General features: G+C 40.3%; 1 protein-coding gene across 2 annotated transcripts in view; it reads left to right on the top strand.

Moving 5' to 3' along the window:
- The first annotated feature begins 272 nt into the window (after positions 1-272).
- Positions 273-12,799, top strand: part of zswim5 (zinc finger, SWIM-type containing 5) — a 316,910-nt gene continuing 304,383 nt past the window's right edge. For both annotated transcript variants that reach the window (XM_070886765.1, XM_070886764.1), the window contains exon 1: positions 273-756. In XM_070886765.1, coding sequence (XP_070742866.1) covers positions 351-756 — 406 coding nt within the window. In that variant the 5' untranslated portion in view covers positions 273-350. The remainder of the gene's footprint in view (positions 757-12,799) is intronic.

Here is a 12,799-nt window from a genome sequence, read left to right as displayed (position 1 = left end):
ATTGTGATGGGGCCCGCGATTGACACCGCGCTACACCAATCGGCGTCTCGCAAACGCCGCTCCCGGGGCGGGAGGGGGGCGTGGCCCGGACCAGGCCAGCTTTTTTTGGCCGGGCCGTCGTTCACTGTTGACCGACGTGGGCTGGCGCCAATCGAAGCGGCGATGCGCTGGGAGAGGGAGGCGGGGCCGGTCAGCTGTGGCCAATGGCGAGGCGGGCGCTGGGCAGGTCTGGCTGCGCTGCGCTGCGCTGCGCTGAGTGAGTGTGTGGTGGTTTCGAATGCTGTGAGAAAAAAAAGGCAACATTGTAGCGGCGCGGCGGATACTTTTTGCTCCTCACAGTGTGGAGCAGCATGGCGGAGGAGAGAGCTCAGCCGGCCGCCAAACGTCTCTGTCCCAGGCCCTTCCCTCTTCCCAGATCGTCCCAGAAAGCTGCCCCGACCGGGAGAGCCCACGCTCCGGAGTCCCTGCTGGATGCCAGCGCTAAGATGGTGGCGGAGAAGTGGCCCTTTCAGCAAGTGGAAGAGCGCTTCTCCCGCATCCCCGAGCCCGTCCAAAGGCGGATCGTTTACTGGTCCTTCCCGAGGAACGAGAGGGAGATCTGCATGTACTCGTCCTTTAACTACTACTCTCCCGAGGAGACGGCGGCCGCCGCGGCAGGAGGTGCCACCGTGCCCGGCGACGATGATAATCGGCTCCCGTTCAGGAGAGGCATTAAACTGCTGGAGAGCGGCTGTGTGGAAAATGTTCTTCAAGTAGGTGAGTGAGATTTAAAAAAAAGACAGGGGAGGAGAGGAAAAAAATAATTACACAATCACCACAAAAATGGATTCGGTCCAGTGACACTTCCGTTTGAATTGCCTTCTTTCCCACTCCGGAGAAATGTTTTTCAACTATCTGTGAAAGAAATACTACTTTGCCTCCCAACATTTGAATAGTTTTGCCGTACGGATGATCTTTTCAGCTTTGTTGAAGAGGAAAATGAGGCAAAATAGCCCGACGTTTGATACCACAAAAGGATGTATTTATAGCCTTTGTTGATGTCGGTTTGTTTTTTTGAAATCCTGGGCAGAGTGGTTTGGAGGGTTGGGGGTTGGTGTTGATTTAGGGTTAGGAGAGGGCGGGGAAATGAATAAAAGCGACGCTGTGGTCCCAGGGAAAGGTGTGCGTTACAATTTAGATAAGGCAATTGGCGTTTATTTTGCCTGTTTGGGTCACAGCTTTGATGAGGAAGCAAAAAATTGCAGCTCGCTGTTTTCTTTCGCGAAAAACAAAAAAAAAGCCCATAATCTGCAGTGGTTTTAATTGTATTGAGCTGTCAGAAAGGATAATGCTGCGAGTTGGCTGTCAGGAATGTTCTTGACTGGAGGGGGAAATACCAGTCTGGGATTTAAACCCCGAACAGGAACAGGTTCAAATTGTGACAGTTTTTAGATTTTGGCTGCGCTGGTAGTCACGACTTTAAAGCAGATTGCTGTTTGGAGAGAGGTAACGTTTCGACTTTTTTTTTCTGGAAATGACCAGTAACGAGCAAAGCGAAACCAGAGATAAAAGGAAATGGAAGAGAGACAGAGAAAGGGAGCCAGGCGATTTCCATAATAAGGATCGTCTCTCTGTGTAGTGATGCCAAGGGAAATAGGTTGGGGGGGGGGGGGGGGGTGGGGGTGGGCGGTGAATGGAACGAGTGGTAAAATAAAAGGGGCAGACCATCGTTTCTCGTTTGTTTCATAGACTACTTGATTTGTTTTTATTTTTATATAATTACGAACCGATTGGCTTGTCGTATTTTGCTGCGTTTCCCAGTAAAAATATTTGCATTTTTAAAAAGCGTTGTGCCCATCTTTCTCTTCTGGTTCCCACAGACAGTAGGGAACCGAGCCAAATGGGTAAGTCCTGAAATTACACATTGTCCAAGGCTCTGTGACTTTTTTTGTTTTAATTGTCGGGGTTGATCTAATAATCTCTCCTTATTCCTGCGCTTTATCTGAAATGTGTAATTATTTAAAACTACAGTACGGCCTCGTTAAGCTGCACGGTAAGAACTTTGCTATTAAGCTTCTTTGCATCTTTAAAAAAAAGGTTCAGTGCTTTTGTTTAAACTGTTTTGGAAAAGGTCCGAGTGATGTTTGAATCTTAAGGTGAAACAACGTGATTGGAACTACACAATTCCTGCAAGTTTGTACTTGCACACTGTCCCGACTTACTAAAACTAGAAGGCAGGAACTAGACGAAAGAGGACGAGAAAGGGCAATCGTTTATGTTTGTTATTTTTTGTCATCAGTTGCCACTTGTGTTTAGATTCAATCCCGGGTCGCGGAGTCTGCCGCTGAAGCTCCGCCAGTGGACTCTGCGATCTTGACGGTATTGAATCGGCTCGTGTGCTTCCGTGAAGGTAGGCGACTTCGCAACTTGGATGTTTGCCACCTGAGGTTCCAGGCTGGCCAATTTTTGAAAAGTAGATTGATTAAAAAAAAGTGTGGGTAGCTTGGGTATCAGGCAGCTCACTATCAATGCTGCGCTTATCGCTTTGCAAAGGACTCGGAGGCATTTAAAGCTTGGATTTGTGTGTCTGTATGTTTGAATTTGTGACCAGGGTATCAGGTGAGGTCTGTAGGTATTTAATCGAATGGACATTTGTGGGTGTGTGTGTGGGAGCGATATTTTCAAATACAGGCAAGCAGAGGAACGAGGTTTGGAGATGGCATCAAATGATTCTATTAATACACAAAGTAGACAATTATTTTTCCGGGAAGCAGTTCAATTAAAAAATATTGTGGTCTATCAAAAACATATGGAATTATTACAAACAATCCGGCACTTGAACACTTCTTTACTGAGGCTTTATTTAATTGGAAGTATGATTAAAAAGTAACTTATTGTTGCTTCTGAAACTATTACACAATTTTAATGCAAATTTCCAAATTTGTAACAATAAGCTGCAGTCGTTTAATCCCTTCTAGATGGCAGTTTTATAGATTTAATTTTCTTATTAGATTTTAGATTGCAAGTAATCTTCCAATTTAGTAACGCTCTTTCTCTCCGAAACATGTGCAGAACAGCAAAGGACTTCATTTGCAATGTTCAACAGCATTGCTTGCTTTTTACTGGAGAAATGGCACCTGCTTTGTTTATTTCTCAGAAGGGTGCTGTTAATATTGGAAGGAGAAACATTATTCTTCCCCTAAATTTCCTCGTTTGTATAGGCACCAGATTTCATGGGTTGTTTTGGTTATATCAATTTTTAAATAGAAATTGATGCATCGTTCACTGGCCTATTTACTAATGAAATATTAAAAGCTAATGATTTAGCAGATGCCTTTAGATTTTTATTTGTTATGTATTTCTTATAGATGTAGCTTAGTAAAGTGGAGTGAATTGATTTTTCGTTACTTCTCATCTGTTGGATTTATATGTCAAAAATTAGTTACAAGAATAGCTTTTTATTCACACCTGTGTTCTTCTCTCTTTTCTAGAGAACATTTCCTTCTTGCAGTTGTATCGTTGCTCAGAAACTGCTTGCTCTCCAGTATCCCATCCGAGTGGCCATATATTAGCCTTGACAATGGGAATTGGCAAGCTATTTGACTGTAGTGTGCTGGGGGGGAGGGGGAAACATCAGAAACATAACATAAGAAATAGGAGCAGGAGTAGGCCATTTGGCCCTTCGAGCCTGAGCCTGCTCTACCATTCAATAAGATCATGGCTGATCTGATCTTGGCCTGAACTCCACTTCCCCGCCCGCTCCCCATAACCCTTGACTCCCTTATCATACAAAAATCTGTCTATCTCCACCTTAATTATATTCAAAGATCCAGTCTCCACAGCTCTCTGGGATAGAGAATTCCAAAGATTCACGACCCTCTGAGAGAAGAAATTCCTCCTCATTTCTGTTTTAAATGGGCGACCCCTTATTCTGAAACTATGCCCCCTAGTTCTAGATTCCCCACAAGGGGAAACATCCTCTCTGCATCCACCCTGTCAAGTCCCCTCAGAATCTTCAATAAGATCACCTCTCATTCTTCTAAACACCAAGTATAGGCCCAACCTGCTCAACCTTTTTTCATATGACAACCCCTTCATCTCAGGAATCAACCCCATGAACCTTCTCTAAACTGCCTCCAATGCAAGTATATCCTTCCTTAAATACGACCAAAACTGTACGCAGTACTCTAGGTGTGGCCTCACCAATACCCTGTACAGTTGTAGCAGGACTTCTCTGCTTTTATACTCCATCCCCCTCGCAATAAAGGCCAATATTCCATTTCTTTCCTGATTACTTGCTGTACCTGCATTCTCTCTTTTTGCGTTTCATGTACAAGGACCCCCAGATCCCTCTACTATAGCATTTTGTAATCGCTCCCCATTTAAATTATAATTTGCTTTTTTATTTTTTCTGCCAAAGTGGATAACCTCACATTTTCCCACATTATAGCCCATCTTCCAAATTTTTTGCCCACTCACTGAGTCTATCTATATCCCTTTGTAGATTCTTTGCGTCCTCCTCGCAACTTGCTTTCCCATCTATCTTTGTATCATCAGCAAATTTGGCTACTTTACACTCGGTCCCTTCATCCAAGTCATTAATATAAATTGTAAATAGTGAGGCCCCAGCACTGATCCCTGTGGCACCCCACTCATTACAGTTTGCCAAACTGAAAACAACCCATTTATCCCCACTCAGTTTTCTGTTAGTTAGCCAATCCTCTATCCACGCTAATATATTACCCCCAACCCCACGAGTTCTTATCTTGTGCAGTAACCTTTTGTGTGGCACCTTATCGAAGATCTTCTGGAGATCTAAATATACGACATCACAAATATAAGAGGTCACAACCAGGCCTCCGTATCCACACACATCCAGTAGGGATTATTGAATAGCAATCAGGAGTGGGGACCCTAGCTGACATTCCCTTCCCTAGAGGTACAGGAGCTGATTGTAGTGCTCCTATTGGTGCCCTGGCTAAGTTCCGCTAACTCTGCACAAACTTGAGATTGAACCTGGGAGCTTTTTGATCTGCATGACACAGTTACTGAGTGAACCTGTTGAGCCATCAATGGAACCCGCTTTGTGTAAACAAAACTTCAATTTGTAAATACTTCAATGCTAATCATTTGGATGCAAATAATGTTTTAGATAGTATGTTTAAAAACATAAATTGTACTGTGGATAATAACAATATAGTGTTGGCACTGTTATGGAGGTTTTTCCACGGGGCTATTGGTTCAGCTTGTGCTGAGTTCTAGCCCAGGGTGTCCACTCTGAATAAGAATGTTACAGCACCCTTTCCTGCCTGTATAAAATGTGTTTCTGAGACAGAATAATATCCTCCAGAGCTGACCATTTTATCCTGCAGGTCTTGTGAGAATAGTTTTATGAGACAATTTCTCAGTCAGAGAAAGTAGTATCTTGCGCTTTACATTTCTGCAACCTGGCTCATTCTTTTTATATTTACAACAATGAAATGCAGTCATTGTAATAACTATTCAGTAAGTCTGAACATGCAGAAGTGTGTGGTTAATTTTGAATTAAGAATAATTTAAAGCATCAAACAGTTGGAAATATAAAATACTTCAATTTTGAGGCTTTGACCTTCAGCATCAGAATGAAAGTTCCGTTTGATTCATTTGAAGAATATATATATACGTACACTATTCTGTGAACTAACCAATGTTGTTTGGTTCTTTATGTTTAAAACAGAAATGAATCACAGGCTTGTAAATTTGAGCAAGATAATTTTGGAGATCTTTATATGGAAGTGAAAATATTTTGAAAGCTGAAAAGATTTTCTGATACTAAAGGATTTTAATGCTGCCAGAGTCACCTTGATGGGTGTGAATAGGGGAAGTATGCAACCCATAATGACACTAATGATTTAGTATCAGGAGGGTGTGAGAAGAGAGAAATAAAAAATTCTATGAATGGTAATCCGTAAAGCACAATAAATTTGAAAAAGATGGGAGATGCAAGCAACCCAAAATGGAGTGCATTTAAGTTCAGTATTTTGAAAACCTGACTCATAATTTTCTAATATTATCTGGAGTACATCTGCAAATATACAAAATAAGACCTTTTTGTATGCTGCTTTTTATTACAGTGAAACTGTGTGTAATACTAAATATGTGTCAGTTTAAATAAAATATTTCTAAATTGCAGGTCGTGTTGGTACATCTTATTAGTGTTGAATAAAATAATTACTGTAAATTTAATCAAATTGCAATCAAATACCAATGACCCGTGCGCTTCTCAAAAATTTTACAGTTGATTGCAACTCAAAAAAATAGTCACTTGCAATTTTTGATAGTTGAGCTTTTTTGGTTTCTATTTGATATAAAGCAAATGTTTTAAAGTGCCTACTGGGTTTACTCTAATTTATTTTGTATTGAAGTGCTGGAAGGGTCCCAACAGGACTTTTTAGGCTTCTGTAGATGACCTCTACAGCTTTATCTTCTTATGGTAAACATCCGCTATGTCTGTCCCAGTCTTCTATCTGGAAAATATAATAATGACACACATTACTAGAACATGCACAAGACACAGTAGCCTGGAGTTTCTGCTAGATTACGCTGTTTTTTTTTTTAAGCGCAGTTTGCCCAAAATGAGCCAAACCAGTGCAAAAGATTGAGGCGTGTCGAGCACAAATTACGACAAGTGCAAATCGAGTTTCCACAATCGTTGCGCTAGTTTAAAAAATATCATGCTGGATGTGGCCCCGCCCACAAGACTGGCCACATCCTCAGATCAAGTTAATCACTATGGCGAGTTTCCGCTAATTGCGCTCGTTTGCGGGCCTTCGAGGAGGTTCTTAAAATTAAGCTTTTTTTCTAGGCGGGAGGACACTAATAGGCACCTTTTTAAAAGCTTTTAACTATTAAAAACATATTTAATGTATTTAGAAACTGACTTGTGTACACCAAATAAACTAGTCAATGGTTCTGTATAGTTTTTTGAAGTCATTTTCAATTATTTAAAATCGGGTTACTCACAGGTGGTGGACTAGACACTCTGAATATAAATGCTCATGATAAACCCATTTTCAACTGCATTAATAAAACTGCACCAGGTTACCACTCTTAAATATTTTTAATGCAAAATTTAAAAAAAAGACCTTCTAAAATGCTGCTGGTTCATGGAAGCTTTTACATTCAGCGATATGTAAATGAGTTTGAGCGGAAAGCTGAGCAAAAAATTCACAATTTTGAGCACAATTTGCCGATTGCACCTAAAGTGGAAACTTTATCCCAATACGTTAAGAGCTTAGTTGAATTAATCCATTTGTTTGATATAAAAACATAAGCTTGAAAATAGATAGTGGGCCAGCTGACATTTGAAAGTAGAAAATAAGTTAATATTCTAGGTGGAACTTTTCATCAGAGTGTCTGTTTAATCATCCCATATATAAACAATAGTTTAACAGCTGTCCGAGTGAAAATGATGGACACCAGCAGATTAACTTGATGTGATGTAAAATGATGTAACGTCTTTGAGGAAAAACTGTGCTGGATAAATTATCTTGATTCACTGTAGCTGAACAGGTCAGCGGAAACGTTACAAGGATACCCTCAAAGCCTCCCTGGTAAAGTGCGACATCACCACTGACGCCTGGGAGTCCCTGGCTGAAGACCGCCTTGGGTGGAGAAAGTGCATCCGGGAGGGCGTTGAGCTCTTCGAATCTCAACGCCGAGAGCATGAAGAGGTCAAGCATAGACAGCAGAAGAAGCGTATGGCAAACTAGTCCCACCCAACACCCAACCCTTCCCTCAGTGAATGTCTGTCCCACCTGTGACAGAGTCTGTGGCTCTCTTATTTGACTGTTCAGCCACCAAAGAACTCACTTCAGGAGTGGAAGCAAGTCTTCCACGATTCCGAGGAACTGCCTGTGATAATGATCTTGATATAAAGATCCATTTTCTGTGCCTGTGTTTTCATGTTCAGATATGGATTATTTCTGAGCATGACCGGTCTCTCAGCAAATGAGGGGAGGCATTATTTGTGCAAAGGGGGCCGGAGGGAGGTGACAGCTTGATTTTTTGGGGAGAAGAATTATGCAGTAAACGGTAAGCAGCAGTAAATTGCTCAAAAAAAGCTGCAATTGTTTTTCGAATGAGGGCTGTAGAAGAACAGAAACGGTCATTTAAAATCAGTAAAGTCTGTGCGATGCATCATTACATTGTAATTGCGTAAAAATGCAAAGTGTGGGGGAAGGAGAAGAAATAAAAACTGGGAAATCAAATCAAACTTGCAGCTGGAGGTAGGTTTGAACAGACAATGGGGATGGGACCAAGTGGTATCATTCAAACTCGATCCCATTTGGGTAAATGAACTAGGCAAAAAGATTCAGAAGATTTGACGATAACAAAATTGTTCTCTTTTGGGCTAGTGCTGTTCCATGTCAGTAGTGTTTGAACTGGGCAAATGTTTTGCACATGTAAATAAATATCTTTTGTCCTAATGTCCCCAGGATGTAATAAAAGTGCTTTGTCTTTTTAAAAAAAAACACATTTTGCATGCAATGTAGCATAAGCCATGCTATTTAAAAGTCTAATATTGGAAGTAAAATGCTTTGTAACATAATCAAATAATTTAAAAAATAAAATTAATTGAAGCCACAACCAGGGAAGTTTTTTTTCTTAAAAAAAACATTTTGTGGTGATTGTAATTGTTTGTGAGCCTCGTGATATCAGCAGGCTATTTGGCTGGGGAATTGAAGCGCAGTCCAAATCTGTCCACACTTGCAATCCCAGCAGGGGTCACTGGTTAGCCATGAGGAGTGGGAACCCTGGCTGCTATTTCCAAACCCCTATTTCTTCCAAGCCCAGGGACACGAAGGACAGTGGTTGCACCCAATCACAGCCCGAATGAGAGGTAATTCACCACACACCATGGATCAAACTTGGCATATTCCTTATCTGTGTGGCAGTGCATTTTGCCATTGAGCTACCGGGGAATACCTAATTATTATTTTTTAATTTTCAGGAAAGTGTAATGCTGCTAATGCAATAGTTCTTCTTCAAAATATTAACTGAGCAGTTATAATAGTTGATAATTTTTTCTGTTACACAGTCTAGCCGACACTGTGTTTATTAATGTATTTTGGTATCCACTTTATACAAATTTATTTGTGCAGTTCGAAAATGGAGCTCATTTCTTTTTCACATGAACAAATTCCTCTGAACAATGTCCCATAAACGTAAAATTTGTCTTAAGAGAACAATGGATATCTGGGACAGTTACCGGGTCTTAGAGGTTTAAGTTATGAGGACACGTTGTATAAACTTCGCTTGTTTTCCCTTGAGTATAGGAGATTGAGGGGTGATCTGGTCAAGATGTTTAAAATGTTGAAAGGATTTGATAGGGTAGATTAGGAGAAACTATTTCCTCTGGTGGGGGAATCAAGAACAAAGGGACAGCATCTTAAAATAAAGATCTTCCCGATTTTGCTTGGTCATTTAGGAGCAAAATCGGGAAGCACTTTTCCACACAAAGGGTAGTAGAAATTTGGAACTCTCTCCCTAAAAGGCTGTGGGTGCTGGGTTAATTGGAACTTTCAAGACTGAGATAGATACATTTTTTGTTAGGTAAGGGTATCCAGGGTTATGGAGTTGAGGTGCAAAACACTCATGATCTAATTAAATGGTGGAGGAAGCCCGAGGGGCTGAACGGCCTACTCCTGTTCCTGTGTTAAAAACGTAGTAACCAGTCAAGAGGTCCTGATGATGCAATTCATCATGGCTTGTCACCGTCATCGGAACTTGATTAGGTTACTGTCTTGAAAGGAAGGCAATCTATCTATTTAATAAAATCAGCTTTGGGATATCCGATATAAAAGTAGACTTCAACATCTGGTCGACCTGGTGTTGATGCACGATAATGTCTGTACTGCAGGAATAATAACTCATGTTGTTGCAGGTATGTTGAGAAATCATTTGCCATTTGTCATTGGGAAGTGGAATGTTGGCCAGTATACGGTGTGTTTTTAGCCTTAGTAATGGAAACAAAGTACCATGTTCATACTAGTGCCAACTTTTTGTTTAGACAAAAGGGTTTAACTCTGCTCACACTAATTTACTTAATCAAATGTTCACACACAAAAGTGGCAGCTCTGCCCTCTTGTTTTTCACACAGAATGAGATTTCTGCTGAGGCCCACTGCCATGATTGAGTCTTGACATTTGAAAACAATGAACAATTCCATGTGTGCGTAGATATTTGTTTTTAAAAGGTAAAGCAGTATTCGGGGAAAGAACACTAGGGATCCAGGCTAGTAGTGCCGGGAATCCTCATTATCTCCAAGGTGATCATGTTGGCACTCAATTAAAGCGGAGAACTTGCAAAAGAATCTAGAATAGGCACTATACAACTGTAAACATATCCTAGATGTTAGATTGTTGAAAGAGGACAATAATACCTTATTTAAAAATAAGGAAGGAAAACCGTCTTCCTTTACCTCATCCATAATTGATTGCAATAAATCCATTGAGGGTAATGATTAATCTTCACCCTTCAGATAATTTCAAAAATTAGGATTAAACCTGATAAATCCTGGAAACATTTGCATCAGCATACTGTAGTTATGGTGTGATGCATGCAGCTGCTTCCCCAGATGCATACAGGAAACACTTCAACTTCTGGCTGTATTGATGTGCAGCATTAATGTAAAGTACTTTGACAGTTGCCTGTGTCATGCGCAGACAAAATTCTATGAGGGAGGAGGATGTAGTTAACAGTGCCCATTCAGTGCTATACCGTTGATGATAGAACTGTTTATTAGTTAATTAAAGTATCTTGTCCCCTCAAATTAACCCATGTTTTCTGATTTTCTGATTACAAACCTTGTTTTATTTAGGCCGGAAACATATTTGCTGGTTGCTGATTTCATTCTTTTTTGTTTTCACTGAATTTGGAGGCGGTGGTATATTGAAACTAAAAAAAATCAGGCATAGTTATAATAATAGCTTGTATTAGGTAGGATTCGATGTACACCACTTGGGTTGTTATGGAAATTACTGTCCTTTCTAGGAACTTTTCATATACAGGTCCTGAATTCTTTTAAATGGCGTAACTGGAAATTACGCAGATTTGCGGCCACATTTCCTGAGAATCTCATTAGTATACACCAGAACATAAAGACTGATGGAAATCAGCATAAAAAATCAAGATCCAAAGAAAGCCGTATTTGTTCTTCTAGATCCTCTTTATGCATGAAAATTTCAGTTTTAAAGCAATCAAAATGATCATTTATGTAAATTAGGCATAGAATGCTTAAGAAAATGTATTTATGAATGTTTTTCAATGTTTAATGAAAATCATTCTGATGCTTTAAAGATGCAGCTGAACATACAGAAAATACATTTTCGGTTTCAGTTAGATTATTTTTTAAAGTCGCTGTAAAACTCCAGAAATATGACTTTAGGTTCTGCTGCGCCTAAAATTTTAGATGTAAATTTATAACTCATTCAGAACTGGCGTAAATTCAGGGAATTTTCATGGTGTGGAGCTATGTTCATGAGCGGCAGAGGGTTTTGGTGGCACTTTCACTGAATCGAAGATTGAGAAAACTTGGACGTAGCATAAAAATAGGTCCAAGTCACTTATGGCTGAATTGCCAGAATCTTTAATGGCAAAAATCAGCATTACCCCATTCTTACGCTGTTGTTTCAGAAATTATGGGCCACAGTAGCATCGTTGCACTGACAGTAACCAGTGCTTTGTGTACAGCTCTATGTATGTGTGCATGCCTGGGGGAAGGGATTGGAGTGAGTGTGGAGAAGAAATGTTGACTTGTCTGACTTTTATCTTGACCAGTGGATTCCACGCACAGAACTTGCTCAGAGTCCTATTTTGGGCAGCACTTTTCAAGGATTGGCAAAGTACAGATTCAATTATATTATGTGCGTTGTGATAAATGCATAACAAGTAAAGCATATGCAGAGTTTAGTTGTATGTTCCTCTGAGTTTGGTAGGTAGTGGAATGTTGTGCAGTAGAAGTTTAAAAAAAAACAAGCTTTTTATTCGAGACAGTAGTGAATACTGCTTTGCATCTGGGCTTTGTTTTAGTGTTTGCCTTTTTTTTCTTATTGGACAATAAACCTGCAAAGTAAATGCTAAAAATGGACCGATCCTCTTTCCCCGTAGCCCTGTTTGATGCTGCTGTGTTCGTGGATATTAATATTTTATGTACATTTTAATTTGGGTTGGCTTCCTAAAACAGATTCTTGTTCTCATGCATGACAGCTGTACCACATGCTGCGTATGGCCATTAAATTATGTGAATAATCCACAGCGGATCAGCTGTCGCATACAGCATGCATTTGATCCTCGGTCTGTAGCTGTCCATTAATGAGTCCTGACAACGGCCAATGAGTAGGTTCATCGTGGCATTCAGTGGGATTTTGTTCGGCGCTGACCCAAATCCTGTGGAGGGTAACGTATTGTTTCTAGTCAAGTGACCGAGCGATGGATGATTTGGCCATGGACGATTTAAAGAAGCAGCATGCATATTGTACAGGAGGTCATCTTTATTGTTAACTATATACTTATTAACTGGAGAATAGGATTCATCTGTATTGTGCCCTGTTTGAATTTCTACAATTACAGTAGATTACATTTTCATACGGCTCTGATAAACACGTTAAATGTGATGTGTGTTGGGCTCCCTCACTTAATAAAATCCTTTCGTATAGTTGCAAAACATAATTATTTGTGGGAGGAAGAACAAAGTGGCTTTGAGCCCATGTTTCAGTCAATCCACAGGATCCTTCTTGAGGCTTTATTTCAAAAAAATGTTTTCTTTTATATTAAAAAA

The sequence above is a fragment of the Pristiophorus japonicus genome, chromosome 8 (genome assembly GCF_044704955.1).
Source record: "Pristiophorus japonicus isolate sPriJap1 chromosome 8, sPriJap1.hap1, whole genome shotgun sequence".
NCBI classification, from domain to species: Eukaryota; Metazoa; Chordata; class Chondrichthyes; family Pristiophoridae; genus Pristiophorus; species Pristiophorus japonicus.
The sequence above is the reverse complement of the archived record's forward strand: the minus strand, read 5'-3'. Positions and strand labels throughout refer to the sequence as shown.